This window comes from Diorhabda sublineata, chromosome 10 (assembly GCF_026230105.1).
Source record: "Diorhabda sublineata isolate icDioSubl1.1 chromosome 10, icDioSubl1.1, whole genome shotgun sequence".
In the NCBI taxonomy this organism is placed as follows: Eukaryota; Metazoa; Arthropoda; class Insecta; order Coleoptera; family Chrysomelidae; genus Diorhabda; species Diorhabda sublineata.
Window position 1 is genome coordinate 17,401,392 of NC_079483.1, and position 17,064 is coordinate 17,418,455.

The 17,064-nt window shown below is 31.7% G+C and overlaps 5 protein-coding genes across 5 annotated transcripts; 2 read left to right on the forward strand and 3 right to left on the reverse strand.

The window, feature by feature from the left end:
• Nucleotides 1–28: 28 nt before the first annotated feature.
• LOC130449956 (uncharacterized) lies at nucleotides 29–5,357 on the forward strand. Its single transcript, XM_056788077.1, has 8 exons — nucleotides 29–288; nucleotides 385–556; nucleotides 1,258–1,577; nucleotides 2,505–2,657; nucleotides 3,548–3,689; nucleotides 4,540–4,748; nucleotides 4,815–4,864; nucleotides 4,914–5,357. Exons 1-8 carry the CDS (start codon nucleotides 251–253, stop codon nucleotides 5,198–5,200), a joined length of 1,371 nt encoding a protein of 456 aa, XP_056644055.1. The 5' UTR covers nucleotides 29–250; the 3' UTR covers nucleotides 5,201–5,357.
• Nucleotides 5,358–5,395: 38 nt separating this feature from the next.
• Nucleotides 5,396–8,457, reverse strand: LOC130449957 (tubulin alpha-4 chain-like). The gene is made up of 3 exons (XM_056788078.1): nucleotides 8,088–8,457; nucleotides 7,599–7,998; nucleotides 5,396–5,805 (listed from the first exon to the last, which is right to left on the reverse strand). The coding sequence occupies exons 1-3, from the start codon at nucleotides 8,274–8,276 to the stop codon at nucleotides 5,396–5,398; spliced, it is 999 nt and encodes a 332-aa protein (XP_056644056.1). The 5' UTR covers nucleotides 8,277–8,457.
• Nucleotides 8,458–11,037: 2,580 nt separating this feature from the next.
• Nucleotides 11,038–11,942, reverse strand: LOC130449511 (trafficking protein particle complex subunit 1). Its single transcript, XM_056787391.1, has 3 exons — nucleotides 11,543–11,942; nucleotides 11,282–11,491; nucleotides 11,038–11,225 (listed from the first exon to the last, which is right to left on the reverse strand). The coding sequence occupies exons 1-3, from the start codon at nucleotides 11,639–11,641 to the stop codon at nucleotides 11,097–11,099; spliced, it is 438 nt and encodes a 145-aa protein (XP_056643369.1). The 5' UTR covers nucleotides 11,642–11,942; the 3' UTR covers nucleotides 11,038–11,096.
• A 32-nt stretch (nucleotides 11,943–11,974) lies between these two features.
• On the forward strand, nucleotides 11,975–12,617 carry LOC130449510 (39S ribosomal protein L21, mitochondrial). The gene has a single exon (XM_056787389.1). The coding sequence runs from the start codon at nucleotides 11,975–11,977 to the stop codon at nucleotides 12,578–12,580; it is 606 nt and encodes a 201-aa protein (XP_056643367.1). The 3' UTR covers nucleotides 12,581–12,617.
• A 1,255-nt stretch (nucleotides 12,618–13,872) lies between these two features.
• On the reverse strand, nucleotides 13,873–16,891 carry LOC130449724 (beta-centractin). The gene is made up of 6 exons (XM_056787700.1): nucleotides 16,689–16,891; nucleotides 16,570–16,634; nucleotides 16,194–16,520; nucleotides 14,887–15,030; nucleotides 14,425–14,827; nucleotides 13,873–14,370 (listed from the first exon to the last, which is right to left on the reverse strand). The coding sequence occupies exons 1-6, from the start codon at nucleotides 16,734–16,736 to the stop codon at nucleotides 14,227–14,229; spliced, it is 1,131 nt and encodes a 376-aa protein (XP_056643678.1). The 5' UTR covers nucleotides 16,737–16,891; the 3' UTR covers nucleotides 13,873–14,226.
• Nucleotides 16,892–17,064: the final 173 nt, after the last annotated feature.

A 17,064-nucleotide genomic window follows, 5' to 3' on the forward strand; every position in this document is an offset into this window, starting at 1 on the left:
TATATGCTAACTTCTGTCACCACACTCACGACCAAATTTTTAAAATTGGAAGTAGAATATAGCCATACTTTGTTAAAAAAATTGTCACTATAGTGGTTGCAAAATCAAAACATTAAAAAAAGGTTTTGGATTTAAGAATTTTATCTTTAATAATACAATGTAATAAGATGACGAGCTATATGATGGGTTCAAATAGTAATATTATTATCCAACAATTTCAATAATTGTACTGATTGTTACGTCATATAAAATGTTTATAAATAAACTGGAGGAGCCACCAATACCTCAGTAAGTAATCAAAGAAAACAGGCGCGTAAATATATATCAGTAGAGGTATAAAGTTGAAAATTATAAAATTTTATGACCCTTGTACTTTATTTTTAGTGTCCCAAAAATGTCTTACTTCAGCCTATTTTTAAAAACAGAATTGACTTGTATACCAAATATACTAAGTAAGTGCTTAGGAAATTATTACAATAATGCTTTATGCAATGGTGCAACTTGGGTATTTGCTTTTTGGTGGATGTTACATTTAGGTTTTAACAATTTTTTAAATGTAAGTTGAAATTCCTCTAATCACTTATGTACTTTAAAAAATCTGTAACATGCAATTTATTCAAACGAAGCTTATCCATAAAATAAGGTTCCCAACGAATTTCCACAATGAAAAACATGTTTATTGGCATTGAATAATGCATATTCGGAAAACTCAGACTTCCCTTTATTTTTCATCATAATCAACATTTAGTTCAATGTGCTTTTGGATTCGATTTACCATCTTTTTTATGCCTAAGTCGTTAAAGTCTGCCCCAGCGCCGCAAAGACAACTTTGTACTGGGGGTGAAAATCAAATGAAAGCTCTAGCATTTATGGTTAATAAAACCAGAATGCACCTTGTTGGCAGCTTGCTGGGGGGGAACTGGAAGAAAGGAAGCAAAGGTATATGTCAGTCTTGCTAAATCTTAAGAACCTTAGTTTATGGTTAACCCTCGTATAATAATAATCATTTACTATTTACCATTGATAAAAAATATTAATATATCACATAAGAAGTCAAAGAAAAGCTTTGTGTTAGGTCAATACAACAATTGTTCAACAGTAACCATCTTGAGCTATTTTGAAACAAAATTACAAATACAAAATGAAGTAAACACATAACATAATAATACACACAAGTCGCATATGTCTTGTTATCTAACTTTTGTTTTCAAATTGTTTATTAAAAAATATCTATATATTTTATTTTAACCATTTCAGGCATTATTCAAAAAATTGAGATTCAAACAATATGAACGCGATAGATTAATAGAAATTTTGTGGTATTTAGGATTTTATAGTACTGCTGTTGTTTATTGTGGAGCAGCACTTTCTCAAAATGAAGTTGAACTATTCAACTTTAAAAATATGCGAGTTCCATCTAGTACCATACTCCCAACGCAAGTGGTACTTGGATATACATTAATTTTGACATTTTATTTACATACAGCTTTTTGGGAAGGAATTACCAAAGCCCACATTGTCAATATGTTTGCTTATATGTTCCTGTTTTTCTTTATGCTGTCTTCATATATATTGAGGTAAATATCTTCAACTGTAGCTTTTTAAACAAAATGTCTGCTCTAAAATTATCAGATTTTGCCTTACCTTGAATATTTTTCGTACAACAAAGAAAATTGAGTTTAAGTCAAACCTTCCCCCTCACTAACCAATCAAAACTACCCCTGAAAAGTCCAAGGGTACTATAAGAGGAGGTATTTCTTCCAGTTTTTCTGAAACTTGGCACAATGATAGTTTAAAGTCAGCTAATTTAAAGTCTCACTAGGACATCAATGGGGTAGCTAAGTTGCATAAGTAACTTCACAAACATTCATCAGTCAATTAAGGCAAGATTAAATGGTCCCGACAACTTGAGATAAGGTTGAACATTCCTGGTCACTTGAGTCAAGGTTGAACAAGGTGTAGCAGTCCAGTCAATTGAGGCAAGATTAAATAGTCCCAGCAACCTAAGACAAGGTTGAACATTCCTGGCCACTTGAGTCAAGGTGTAACTGTCCAGTCAATTGAGGAAAAATTAATAGTTCGGACCACTTAAGGCAAGGTTGTAGAGATCCGGCTACTTGAGGCAAGGTGTAGAAGTCCAGTCAATTGAGGCAAGATTAAATAGTCCCGGTCACTTGATTGAAAGATTGGAAGGGCTTTGGGGTTTCACATCCAAATCAATCAGAACTGCACATCACCTGCAATTTTGTTTGATTTTTTTTTTAATTTAACTTTAAATTTACTAATAAATGATTTATATTTCGAATGTTTTCTCGAGGTTTAGTATATACTTTTCAAGACCTTACTCACGGTAGAACCAAATGGTTACCATAAAAAAAATAGCTCCCAATGCGCCTCTATATTTGAATAATGAATATTATTCAGTGTATATATTTGTTTATTCAGCTTTTTTTCTACAACATGACTATTATTTGATTGAATTTAAGATGTAATTGTATTTTTAGGGTTGTGGAAATATCATTTTCCCTTTCAGCCCTAATAAGTATCACGCAGATGGCTTTACAGATCACAAGAGGATTTTTCGTAGTATTGGATCAAAAATCATTTTATTACAGATTATTTATAGCAGCTTTATTTGTTGTGACGTTCGCTATACAGTAAGTTAACATTTAAAATGAAATTTATACCATAAATTAATCATGTAAAATATGTATACAGCCACTTTTATTAGCTAATACGTGTCTTTAGTAGGTGTTATAGGTCCACTCGAGGGCTAGTTCAGTTTCAAACACAGTTAGACAAGTAAATTGACCTACACTTCAATATCTATATGATAACAGTTATATATTTTAGTTAATACCTGCTTTACCATAATTTTTAGATTCCAAGGTCATTATTTGATCATTTTACTAATGATAATTAATTGTAACAGACTGATAATGACTTATTCATCAATAAAACTCAAAGATTAACTTACTTGGTTAGGTTAGGTTAGGTAATTGATTAATTGTAATACACTGGTATTGACTTATTCATCAATAGAACTCAAGGATTAACTTGGTTTTACATTTTCTAAAATTAATCGTATTGTCCTGCCTTTATAACCAATATTAAATATTAAAGCATTAAACAATTTATATTCAAACCTTACAATTATTTTTCTACTCATTAAATGCTTATACTTATAGTTTTATTGATTTTTTGCAATAAGGGATAGTTTCCACCCATAAGAGTAATAAGCACATATCGACATAGGGTAGATTTTGAAGGATAAGTCCAAATTTTCATGCAAATCGATGCGGGCAGTCAGGACTATTATCCACTAGTTTGATTAGGACTGAAATTTTGGCTATTTTTGATTTTTGGCTAATTTTTTTTGCCTTTTTTTAAAATCTGTATTTTTCTTCCTCGTTTAATGTTTAAATGAAAGTTGTTCAATGTGAAATACACATTAATAAAATTCTTCTTGTCGGTTGCTGTTGTTTTTTTTTGAAATAATTTTTCTCGTACCACCATATTTATATCTTTTTTTTATATCTTTTTTTAGTGTAGCCATTTATTTAGTCGTGATACCTCTAACATTTATCGTACCGCTTGGAATCAAGATAATGTCAGATTATCCAAATATTCTACTGTACTTTCTATTTTTCAATATATTAGCTTGGTTAACAGCAGAAATATTTCAATCGGTGAGTATTTCATTTTAATATTTTTTTCTTGTTAATACTCATAAATAATATTTAATATGTTATGAAGAGTGAAAATAATTAAAATTTTCATATTTCGAAGTTGCCATTTCTGGAATAAAAACACAATGTTTACTACCACTACACCAACACACAGTTACACCATCTGGTCCTTCAAGCCTTCTATAAGTGATTCTATGTATGTATAGTTGAGAGTGTCATATACATTGGAACTCAAAAGATATTCTGTGGGCATGCTCAGTCTAATTGTCAAAGTCTTCAATTTTTTTTTTAGAAAATTTTAATATTTGGGAACCTCCTAATAGTTATAACTGTTCCTATATAGCCTTATGCCACAGAAGGGTCAGGTCCTATAAATGGTTAATCAGTCCATACTATTTCATTTTCCTCCATTCCAGTGTACCCTGGAACCCATGGAGGGTTACTTTATTTTTTTGCATCTAGTTCAGGCATACTGAAAACAGTATGGATCTTATAGCATTAGAGCTAAGAGCTAAGGCTAAGGCTTTTTAGTTATCAGATATGTTGTTAATATCCGGCTCGAAGGACCAGAAAGTGTAATAATATTTATAAAATCTAATCATTTCTCAAATAGCTTAAAACTAGTGAATTTATATAAACTGGTTCAGGTAGTTTTTATATTCCAAAATTTGTTTTAAATATTGTTTTCTACTACCATAAAATTTTTGGAGGGAAAATTTTGATGTTTAATAACCCCCTGAGAGTAATAAATGTTCCTATACAGCCTATACATACCAGAAACACAATAAATCATATGGGACACTGGTAATTTTTCTGATTATTTCCCCTATAGTTATGGTTTATTTTTTAGATAATTTTCAAATTTTCATACCATTGGTTGTACCATAGTAAAGAATCTCAAAGAAAAAATAGTATCAATAGCACTGAGGGTTACGAACAATTGAATAAGACCAGAGGTTGCTCTATTAGTCATATAGAATGTTCTTTGTTCCTTCCCCGAGATGACCTGGCCTATGAAATCCAGAGGGTGCGTAGGGAAATTGAAGAAAGAAAAAGCAAGTAAGTTTTATGTTAAAATTTACCCCTTATAATATGAAATAAATCAAAAAATATATTTTTTTTCAGATTGATAGCGCTACAAAAACCGAAAAATACATTTGTACAGACCCTTAAATGTGAGTATTATTTTCATAATAAATATTCTACTGAATATGTTTTTTCCAGACATGCTTACCATCAATAAAAAAATTAAACAGAGACGTCGTCGTTTATCCGAACAATCTGAAAGCTACGAAGATGACGAAGGAGGGAAATTACTTTCGAATAACGTTAAAATAACAGAAGATGCATCGGATTCAGACAGTGAAAATGATAAATTAGATATCGGTATCCAAAAAGTTGACAAAATTGGTTGCCCGAACGTTAAAGAATCTGATTTACAATTTGATAAATACAATGATACCGAAAAAGGTGATACAAATGATGCACGTGATTCAACTGGTGATTTATAATCATAATTAGTTAAAATTTTCTTCCTCTCCGCATGCCACATAATTGCTTTTGACAAAAATGAAATTTCTCGTGGGTAAATGGTCTTGTTCTGACAGATATTCAGTTGTCATAAATTGTTTTTAGAACTAAAATAAACAAACATAATTGTGTCCTTTATTTTGCATTTCATTCCGTCCACATTATACAAATTAGAATCAGTTTTCGTCATCTTCTACTGAATCGAAAGCAACTTCTTCGTAATCCCTTTCCAAAGTTGCCAAATTTTCACGAGCCTCGCCGAATTCTCCTTCCTCCATACCTTCGCCTATATACCAATGTACGAAAGCCCGTTTGGAAAACATTAGATCGAATTTTTTATTCAGTTTTTTCCAAGCGGATTCTATGGCCGTTGTATTCGATAACATACAAACTGCTCTTTGGACTCCTGCTAAGTCGCCTCCTTCGACTACGGTCGGAGGTTGGTAATTTATACCTACTTTAAAACCAGTTGGACACCAATCGACAAATCTGACGTTACTTTTTGCTTTCATTAACGCTATGGAAGCGTTTACGTCTTTGGGCACCACATCGCCTCTGTAGAGTAAACAACACGCCATGTATTTACCTAAAAACGATTTAATAATCTTTAAATTTGGAAAATATTACATGCCGGAGATTTTACAATTTGTTTATCCCCTCTAAAAGGTTCTCAAATATAGTCAAAACAATCTAGAAGACTCCAGAATATTCGATAACTGATTAATCATAAAGGCCAAGTCAAAAGTAAAAGAAGAATCACCTAACCAAATGAATAAACACTCTAGTGTCCTGGAAATCTATTGGTATTAACTAAAAGTGGTAATTAATAAATAATAATAGGTGAAAAACAATTAAAAACACAATTAACCATCGATATAATAAAGAAAAAATGAACTGAAATAAATGACCAATAGACGCTATATAGTAATGTGGAAGTATCGAGATGGGCTCAATACTACCAACGGTAAAATTTACCACGGACAGAAGAAATCAAATAAAAGTATGAAAAAATATTTTGAGTGTACGTAATGAGGAGTAGAAACACATAAATTGAACAATAGTATGAATCAAAACAATTTGCTTGAATATCTGGTAAGCGGAAGGCTTTAGAAGTACTCAAAACCACCAACAGTTTGATGCAAATGAAATTTACCACAGTCAGAAAATCCCGAACACACTGTTTACCACTACACCAACACTCACAATTACACTGTCTGATATGCGTTTCGATAACAAAGTTGTCGTCTTCAGACACTGAAGGTAAACAGAAGGGTGGAGGGTCTGAGATAGTTTGGAGTTGTTGAATAGGGAAAAAATTTATAAAATAAGTGGACATATTGAGTTAGGAAACATAGGAATTTGACTATTTCAGACCAGGAAAATGTCTAATAGTTAACAGTCTGTGATGTTTTAGTACTGCTTTGATGGCGCCAGGAGGAAACTTGTGAAAAAATACATAACTCTTTTGGAAAATAGTATAATGTCTTCTTAAACTTTTTTAGAGATCAAAATAATTAAAAAGGAACCACATAAAAGTTTACAAATAAACTAGGAATTGACACATTGGGATAGAAAATAGAACTTGAACAATTACAGACCGGGAAAAGGTCTTCTGGTTGAGAATGTATATTGGTTTGGGGTTGCTATAATGTATTCAGGAGGAAATAAAGAAAACTATATTGTTTAAAAATGCCTTCTGTAACATGTTTAATAAACAATATATAAAATTGGAACCAAAGGCATAAAAAACAAATAAAGGAACATAAACAACAATTAGGAATGGACATATTGCATAGTAAATAAAGAAATTGGACAATTGAAGACCTTCTGGTTAGGGGTCTGAGATAGTTTGAGGTTGTCGAATAGCTTCATGAGAAAATTTATAAAATAATACAAAACTGTCTTGGAAAATAGTGTAATGTCTTCTGGAACTTGTTTCACAATCAAAATAATATAAAAATGGACCCAAATGCAGAAGAAACCAAATAAAAATTTACAAAAAAATCTAGGAATAGACGTATTGGGAGAGAAAACAGAACTACAGAGCAAGAAAAGGTCTTCTGGTTAGTAGTCGGTGAAGGTTTGGGGTTGCTGTGATTTTTTCAGGAGAAAATTAAATAAAAAATTGAAAACCACCTTGGAAAATAATGTAAAAATACCTTCCGGAACTTGTTTAACGAACAAAATCATAAAAAAGATCGGGAGAAGGTCTTCTGGTGAAGGGTGTAAGATAGTTTGGGGGAATGAAACCAAATGCATAAGAAATCGCACAAAAGTTTACAAACACACTAGGAGTGGACGTATTGAGGTAAGAAAGACAAGAATAGGACTTGTAAGAACGAGAATTTTTCTATTTACCGATACCATAAACTAACTCACCTTCTCTTGGATCGCACTTGACCATTTGATTTGTCGGTTCAAATAGTTCCGCCGTTATCTCCGCCACCGACATACCTTCGTGGAAAGCTTTCTCTGACGATACCACTGGAGCGTAGGAGGCTAACGGAAAATGTATCCTCGGATATGGTACTAAATTTGTCTGGAATTCGGTGAGGTCGACGTTTAGAGCTCCGTCGAAACGTAGAGACGCGGTAATAGAAGAAACTACTTGGCTAATCAATCGGTTAAGATTGATGTAATCGGGTCTTTCGATACCGAGTTTGCGCCTACAAATATCGTAGATCGCTTCATTATCTACCATAAAGGCGCAATCGGAATGACCGAGCGTCGAATGCGTGGTCAAAATGGAGTTATACGGTTCCACGACGGCTGTACATACCTACAATATTAAATAAAAAGAATATCGATAAAATAACTTCATAAAAGATTGAATAAACATCAAAAATATGGATTTTCTTTCTACTTTACCTGAGGAGCGGGATATACAACGAATTCTAATTTACTCTTTTTTCCGTATTCTCCGGAAAGTCGTTCCATTAATAGAGACGAAAATCCAGATCCGGTACCACCACCGAACGAATGAAAAACGAAAAATCCTTGAAGACCGTGACAATTTTCAGCCAATTTATTCAATCTCTCCATAACAATATTCAACATCTCTTTACCGAGACTATAGTGACCTCTAGCATAATTATTGGCAGCGTCTTCTTTACCGGTTATTAATTGTTCGGGGTGATACAATTTCCGGTAGTGTCCAGTACGTACTTCATCTAGAATCGATAATTCATATAACCACGATACAAGAAAATACCGAACACACTGTTTATACTACTACTAAACCAACAGTTTACCTTCAGTCTCTGAAGACGACAACTTTTTTATCGAACCGTGCGTCAGAAAGTATAATTGTGAGTGTTGGTATAGTGGTGGTGTAAGTTCAGTATGAATTTCACTAACGGTTCCAGAAATTCCAGCTTAGATGCAAGAAAATAGTAGAAGAAATATTTCTTACCGACGACAGTTGGTTCCAAATCTACCATCACTGCTCTAGGTACTAGCTTTCCATTTTCCACTTCGGAAAAGAAAGTTCCGTAACAATTATCGGACACAATTTGATCGGTTTCTTTTATTGTTCCATCTGGTTGAATGCCGTGTTCCAAACAATACAGTTCCCATGTTGAATTACCTATTTGTACACCAGCTTGACCGATATGAACCGAAATACATTCCCTCTGAAATTATCAATTAATTTTGCGTATTAAAATCACATTTAATATAGTTCATAGTAGCTTTGTGGGCGGGCAAAGGGCCGTCGTGACCCACTTGAAATTACCAAAGGCCGATGTCCTTTGAGAAACCGATCAGGCGCTTTCGCTTGAACATTTTGGTGTCCCTGGACAAGTCATGAAGCTTGTCCAAATATTTAAGTTGCGCTCGTGTGAGTGCTGAGCACTCACAGTTGACGTCGTCTACAGTTTAATCCTCCTCCATACAACAGCGGATCGTGCGTGATGTCCTTGGTGTGGAAAGAATGTTTTAGATGACCGTGTCCGGTTAAAAGTCCGGTCACGAATTTCGCACTATTGCAGCAATTGTTTAGTAAGAGAGGCAGAAGATCCTTCTGTGTGCCCAGACCGTTAAAAGACGCGATAGCATCACAGAATGAGTTCTGGGCCTATTGACGAGTTCGCGGATGCTAATCTAGCGAGTGGTGAGTCCGTTTCGTCGTTACCCGAGTGACTGGGCACTCAAACGAGCTTAATATTGCAGCTATAACTCACCACTTCTTGTAGAACTCCAGCCTAGAGCTTACTAGAGCTCTAATATCTGTACTTTACTTTGGGGTGTCTTCCGCAGAAGCCTAAATTCGTCTGTTTGGTTAAATATTTAGTAAAGCGAGCTTAACAAATTTTCAAGTATTAGGGAATATTATTCAATATTCTCATGATTAACCCATGATATATCCACGGGGGGTTGTATTCCCCAATTTGGCTTGAGGATCATAGATAAACATTATTTACGAAAGGACATGATTTCTGCTTTAATTCTTTTGATAAAGAAATTAATTCAAATGTCTGATTGCATTAAATTAGTTCAAATATCTGATTGCATTGAATTAGTTCAAATGTCTCATTACATTTATAATAACTTTGTAAGATGATATTTACAGGAAATTATAAATAATAATAAAAAATTCAAATGAATACATTCCTGTGATTGTGATTTAAATGGAGAAAATTTTAAAGATACATTTAACAAAATATAACAAATTAAGTGCAATTTTGGGATTTTTATTTTGGAAATTTCAGGTGGCCTTTTAAATCAGATTACGAGCTAGAAATATAGAAAATAAAATGTTTGAATATATTTTTTACATCCTATTGAAATTAATGATTAAAAATAAATATTTTCTTACCATTGTGTTACTAGAATTTAGTTTTTTATATAAATGTGGTGATTTTCACTAAAATTTAAAATTTTGGCCAAGACTACGAATTTTGAAAATGATTTTCTTCACGTCACATATGACGTTACTTTGTCGCCGCAGTTACGAATTTTCAGACTACCAGATTTTAATAAAAAAAATATACAATTAGTTTAATCTTAATTAACTAGTAAGTTATCAGTCAATATTTACTAAAAAACCCAAATTTTCCCTTACACTGTAGAAGAAAAATACAAAAAGTAGTCATAAAAAATGAATTTTACAATTGGTGAAGGAGTACCAAAAAAATCGATATCTGGACGGTCAAATACATAACATAAACGACAAGAATTTAACTAAAATTGTTTCATATCTATTTTCTGTTCCCACCACCTCAATATTTACTATAAGTTTTTTCAGTAATTAATGCTAATTGGCGGGGGGATAGAAAAGAGCATCTATTAATTTTTATGAAAAATGAGCTCCTCATATTTTAATTTCGGTTATAATTGTGGTTAGGCGTATGAAGTTTTCAAAAAATATTGTTAATTAGGTAGTTGTGCAAGTTCTAAAAAATATGTATTTAAAACAATAAATGCATAAAATACTGTTCATTTTTCTAAAATACTGTTTAATATTATTCATAGATCTGAATATATTTTATATCTTGTAACAAAAGTTGGTAACCCTTGATGTACATTTACTACAAGTCTCTACTAATTTTGACAATTTTTATGTGTACATCAGCCTAGAGACATGTAATTTTCACATTCAAAAGTGTACAATGGTCTAGAGGAATTGGATAATTTTTTTGTTTCCATTACTTTGGGAAATTTCCTTCTAGTTTACTGCGAAATTTCTCAAAAAGATGATCAAATAATGTCATTTTGAGAGGGTCCTTACGAAAAAATCTAAGATGAGGATAAATTATGTTTGCATGTACACCATATAAAATAAAAAGAAACTTATGCTCCATACTAAAAGAAGAGTAATTGTTTTTCATTTCTTGTGGATAAATAAATAAAATTGTATATAACAAATTATTTATTTACTTAAGCTACTTTTATTGGATATATAGAAAGTTGTTTGATATATGCATCTAATTTCATCTTGAATAGTTCAGATTCGATTGGTTGCCCTAGTTTACAAAGTGGATTCTTCACTACATACTCCACATAAATCTAAAATAACAAAATATAAATGTGTACATAAAACTACGTAAACGTATTAAACTTACTTGACTATATAATTGTTGAAGAATTTCTCTAACTCCAAGACTATGTGGGTCAGTGTTTAGAACAAATTTCAATCCGGATGGTGTTTCAAAGAAATTGAGAGTGTATTTAGATGTTCGATAAAATAAAAATCCTTCTTTAGGATCAATTGGTGATATTTTGTTAACGAATGATTTTATCGAAAAAAGCATACCATACATAAGTTTAGCTTCCTAAAAATATAAATAGGGAAGAGATCATCTCAAATAAAAATGATAGATTACCTCTTCTCTAGTCATTCCTGATTGTTTAAATCTATTCCATTCTTGATAGTATAATAGAATTCCTGATTTATCAAATATATAAATGTTATAAATAGTCATTTCATATATTTAATTCAATTTTATTTATTTCTTCTTCTTTTTAATTCTGTTTATATGGGAAATACAGTGAATAATTTACTTAAAAATATGTATGATGTTACTACAGAATTTTAATTCTTGTCAACCTATTCAACTGATCATTCAAGTAAAATACTAAAAACCAATTTAGTTAAAGATATATTACCTTTATCATCTAGTATTTAGAACTTTATTGTATAATTTAATCATATTAAAAAATATGGTGGATGATAACTCATTAAATCGGGAAATAATCGAAGATGAAATTTGACAGATAAATTCTAACCTGTCTATTTTGTTTTAATTTTTAAGAAAATGGCCCATTTTTTAAAACGCGTTTGTTCACAAGTATATCGATGTTCTCAGTTAAATATTTCAAATGTTCTTTATAAGAATACTCCATTTTTATCATTGGTATCTTCGACGCAACATTATTCCAATACAACAACACCTTTTGAAATAGTCAACAGTGCTGTAGAAGAAAATAATAATAAAAAAATTATCGACAAAGTGAATAGTCTTGTAACCAATAAGGCTCACGGAAGACTCTTTGCAGTCGTTCACGTTGCAGGTAAACAATTCAAAGTCACCGACGGCGATGTTATTGTTATTGAAGGATATTGGCCGCCCGATGTAGGAGACAAAATTACTTTAGATAAAGTACTTCTAGCTGGGTCAGCCGATTTTACTTTAATCGGTACTCCGATAATAGAACAAGGTCTAGTTCGAGTGGAAGCCACAGTTATAGAAAAAACTTTATCACACACAAAAACACATTTTAGGAAGAAAAGGAGGAAGCAATATATGCGAATACATTTCTATAGAATTCCACAGACATATTTGAGAATAAAAGAAATTAGTATTCAAGACGAAATTAATAATCCAAAAGATGTGAGAGGATTAGAAACTGCAATATTTTAATTATTATAATTTCTTCAATTAAAGTTTGTTATTTATATATCAAGTTTTTTCTAATATACCTATCAGTGTGACTAAGACGTCTTTATGAAATATTTTTATTTCCTAAAATCTCAATTACATTATTTTGGTACAATTTTAACTACATGCCAGAGAACCAAACAGTCAGACTTTTTGGAGTGTAAATTACTCTAAAGGTGTATATTCGTGGCGTACTCATGCAATTATGACGATTACCTTTTTGAATCGTTATATCTCAGAAACGGTGGCTCATAGGAAAAAAATTATGATACGTTTTTTGTAGATAATTTTATGATTTACAATTTTTATGATAACACTTACCTTACTTTTTTACCTTTGATCTTGAATAAAATTTTTTCCATACATGGGAACGATGGGAAATTTCAAATTTTATTTTAAACAATTTTACTCATTCTCAGCTTGGTGGGAATTTCTGTTCTTATATTCTTATTTATTTAGAAAATTTTTTTTTCTAAAAAATAGCTAAACTTAATTAAAGGCTATATTACATATGCCCTTCCTTTCAATTCATGCCCTGGCTTCAGTTTAGGTCTTCATTTTCTATCCAGTATGCTTCCAGATTCAATCCCTACAGTGCCTAATATTTTAGAATTAAGTTATCTGGATTGAGTTAGAATTTCTAGAGCACTTGGTGTATTTATACTGGACACATTGTTCACCACCACTAAAACTATGGCTTTAAAAATCCATTCAAAAAGGTCCTTTGTAAGTTTATATGGGAAGGTTTGTTGAAGTTAGCTCTGATATAGGAGTTGCTCCTCTACAGGGTTGTAGTTTTAGTGATTACGTTGTGCTGTTCTGGTTGAAAGGACAAAAAGCGGATGACCAAGGATCAGAAGAAGACGAATAGACAGCTCTAGTTTAAGTAAAAACGATTCGTCTCAGTTTGGAGTTATATTTTGTGTTTTTTTGGAGAATTTTTTTGTTTATTTTTAATTTAAATAAGGGCAGGTGGTTGCATTATTCCTATCGTCGGCCATTTGACTGGTGAACTGGTTCACCAGGTTACAAGGTATCACGACACTGAAAATAGACTTTGTATTTAGTTTCTTCTTCCCCTCAAAGAATTTCTGTTACTTTTGCTAAACCTAATCTCATCAGGTTCTCAGATGGTAGTTCACTATAATCAAGTGAATGCATCTTAGTTAGATCTTAATGCATTTTATACCTGGATGTATTACAGTTCCAAAGGGATTTTTCGGAGTGACCTTTTAAGTTTCTGACTATCGTTTATTGGCGTTTTTCTTCAATTATTTAGTATTATTTTTTGTCTGCCACCATCCTTATTTTTCATTCCAGTATGACTGATTCTTTATTTTTTTGCACAATTCCCTTCGCCAGAGATATTAAAATCTTAAACAAACATGATTAAACTGTAATATATATTTTTTTTAAAAAGAAGCTATAAAGCTGCATATTATTGTGCAAAAAGTTTAAATACATATTTAATAAAAAAACTACATAGACAACACAAAATGAAAAATAAACTTATATAAATAAATTAGAAATTATTATTTATCTATAATTTTATATCTTAATGAAGTAATAAACTTGAGTGGAAAATAAGTTAGGAAGTTATATAATCACAATAACCTTGAGTTCAAGAACTAAAATGTTTTTCTGTGTATAGCTCTTTGTCCTTCCTCGTCAAATTCTCGTTTTGAGACCCACATCTTCTTGAATGTATCTAGTGATGCTAAAATGGAACCTCCTATCCAAGTAGAGTACAACCTTTCTTGAGGAGCAGATATCTGAAATATAGTTCTTTCATTTTTGTTAAATGTATTGAAAATAATCTAACTCACCTTGATTTGTGTTTCTTTTGGAGACATCTTTTTTATTTCTGAAAGCAGTCTATCCCCAAATCCTTTGAATAATGTCGAACCACCAGATAAAACTATATTTTTAAACAACACTTTTCTCAAATCCAAATCAGACTTTTTAATAGAAAAGAGTAAAACTTCATGTATTCCTTCGCATTCTTCACCAATCATATCAGGTTTGAATAGAATTTCAGGCGCTCTGAATCTAGCTGGACCTACTTTTATAACAGAACCATCCGGAAGTGTATAATTGATTTGTTCAGTTTCAACAGATTCCTCTTTTATTGGATTGTTCGATAAGTAACAAGCTTTTTCTTTTAATGTTCTAACTGATTCAAATTCTGCTGTTGTACGGAATATAATACCTTCTTTACGCAAAAGCAACCTAGGAAAATAGAAACAATCGGTTTTTTTTATTATATGAGAGTTCGCTGTTTGTAGTACCTTAAGTATCTAGATACATCCCTTCCTGCAATATCTGATCTCATAATACTATGAGGAAGTGCAAATCCTTCATATATAGGCACAGAATGAGTTACTCCATCCCCTGAATCTAGTACTACACCAGTAGTTCTACCAGTAGAATATCTAGAAAACATTTTAGATCAATTTTCACAATAGTACAAAAGTTTTAAATAGGGGTTCTTATTGTATACTCTCCAAAAAAATTAGGACATGTCTTTTTATATTCCAATTTTCTAATGGAGAAAAAATATAACAAAAAAAGAATTTGATATAAAATCTAAAAAGCAAGTCTTTCTTCCTCTGGCATTGATTACAGCTAGAAAGTGGTTGAGAATGCCTCAAATCTCATTTTTTTCATTGTAGTTAAAAACTTAATATTTTTCGATGAGTTACATATAGATAGCTCATATAAATTATGAGATGAATCTGTCTCATAATTTATCATCCCAAAGAGGCTCTATAGAATTGAAGTCAGGGCTGCTAGCTGACTAAAATTGATTCAAGGTTATTTCAGAAAATTCTTGAGCATTTTTAATTACAATTAACTTAAAATTTTTACAAAGGAACTGAATGGTATGACTCATGGTTCTAATATAAATATTGAGACCCTTCCATTCAATGCCTCAAATCTCATTTCTTCCATTGTTCTCATCTTTCAATAACTTAGATACAGATAGCTCTTGAGAATTATGAGGCAGATTCAAAACAGTCCCTATATCCCAAATCCATAAGATTGAGTTCAGGGCTGCTAGCTGACCATAAAGTTCAAACTCTTACAATTGGCCAAGCTCGTTCAATTTTTCTAGGCAATCCCAAAACTAGTTTGGATTTTGTGATAGTGGAACTTCTAATGGCTGCTTGGCTAGTGGATAGGATGATGATCTCCTTTTTGCAATAGTTCTTGAGATTTTTTATATAAATTAGTCATTAGATTTGCAAAAAGCATAGGTAGGTTCTTGAAAAAAACTTTATTCCATGTAGAAATGTCGAACAGAGATGAAATTGAGCCATTTAAAGAAATTCAATTGTTTTATGCAAAATTTAAGTCAATTAACAAATAATGTTAATTTTGATGGGGTAGTTTATTTTTCAACAACACCCTGAAACAATTAATCATCTTTAAAAGGTTTTTCTTAATTCAACTTTCAGGGAAAAATGTAAGCAGTGTTCAGCTTCTACTGATTTTTCAATGTATAAATTAAAATATCAAAAGTAATTCCTGCTGGTTTTTCAAATGATATTCATTCTGTCAAATTATTATACTATTTTCATGTATTATTACTCACAAACTAAGTACTGCTTGCATGGAAATAAACAGGGCAGGTACATTAAAAGTTTCAAACATAATTTCAGCTGCCTTTTCTCTATTTGGCCTAGGATTTAAAGGAGCTTCCGTGAGTAATACGGGGTGTTCTTCAGAAAAGGTAGAGAGTTGGTCTTTACTGTAAATATAACTCCAAATTTTTTCCATATCATTCCAATCTGTAACTATACCATGTTCCATAGGGTACTTAATCGATAGCAATCCTCTGTGTTCTTCAGCTTTAGGTCCAATAAACAAGTCTCCTTCTAAAGCTCCTGCCATTACTCTTGTATGTTTAGGTCTTCCCACACTGGAAATTTGCATATTAATACCTGGTGTTTGAAATATAAGGCACTTACTAGTTGGGAAATCTGCATTTTGGGATTTGTCCGCCGGCGAATCCCGCTTTAATAACACCAGTTCCCTAAAATAATGATTTTGAAATAATAATATAAAACTGTGGTTCTATTAGCCTCACATTATCTATCACAACAGGTTGGTTAACGATTACATCGTATGCCTCCATATTAGTCTATATATACTGGAATAATATGAGTCTATTCGTTTAAGGTATTTATTAATTTATAAGCCGTAATACAGGGATTTTCACCTTCTCATTACAAAAATTAATGACGATAAAACCTATAAGCCGTGAATGATATCATGCTAAATGTCATTAATGTCAACTTAGTTAACCTACCGTTATCTTCTTTTTTATATATATTCTGCCTGGTTATGCAGCCTCCAATAAAAAAAGTTTTAAAATCAATTGCTGAATTTTAAATTCGAACAATAGTCAATAGAATATAAGATAATCTGTAACTCATTAATTATAATACATGTTACGACTAAAA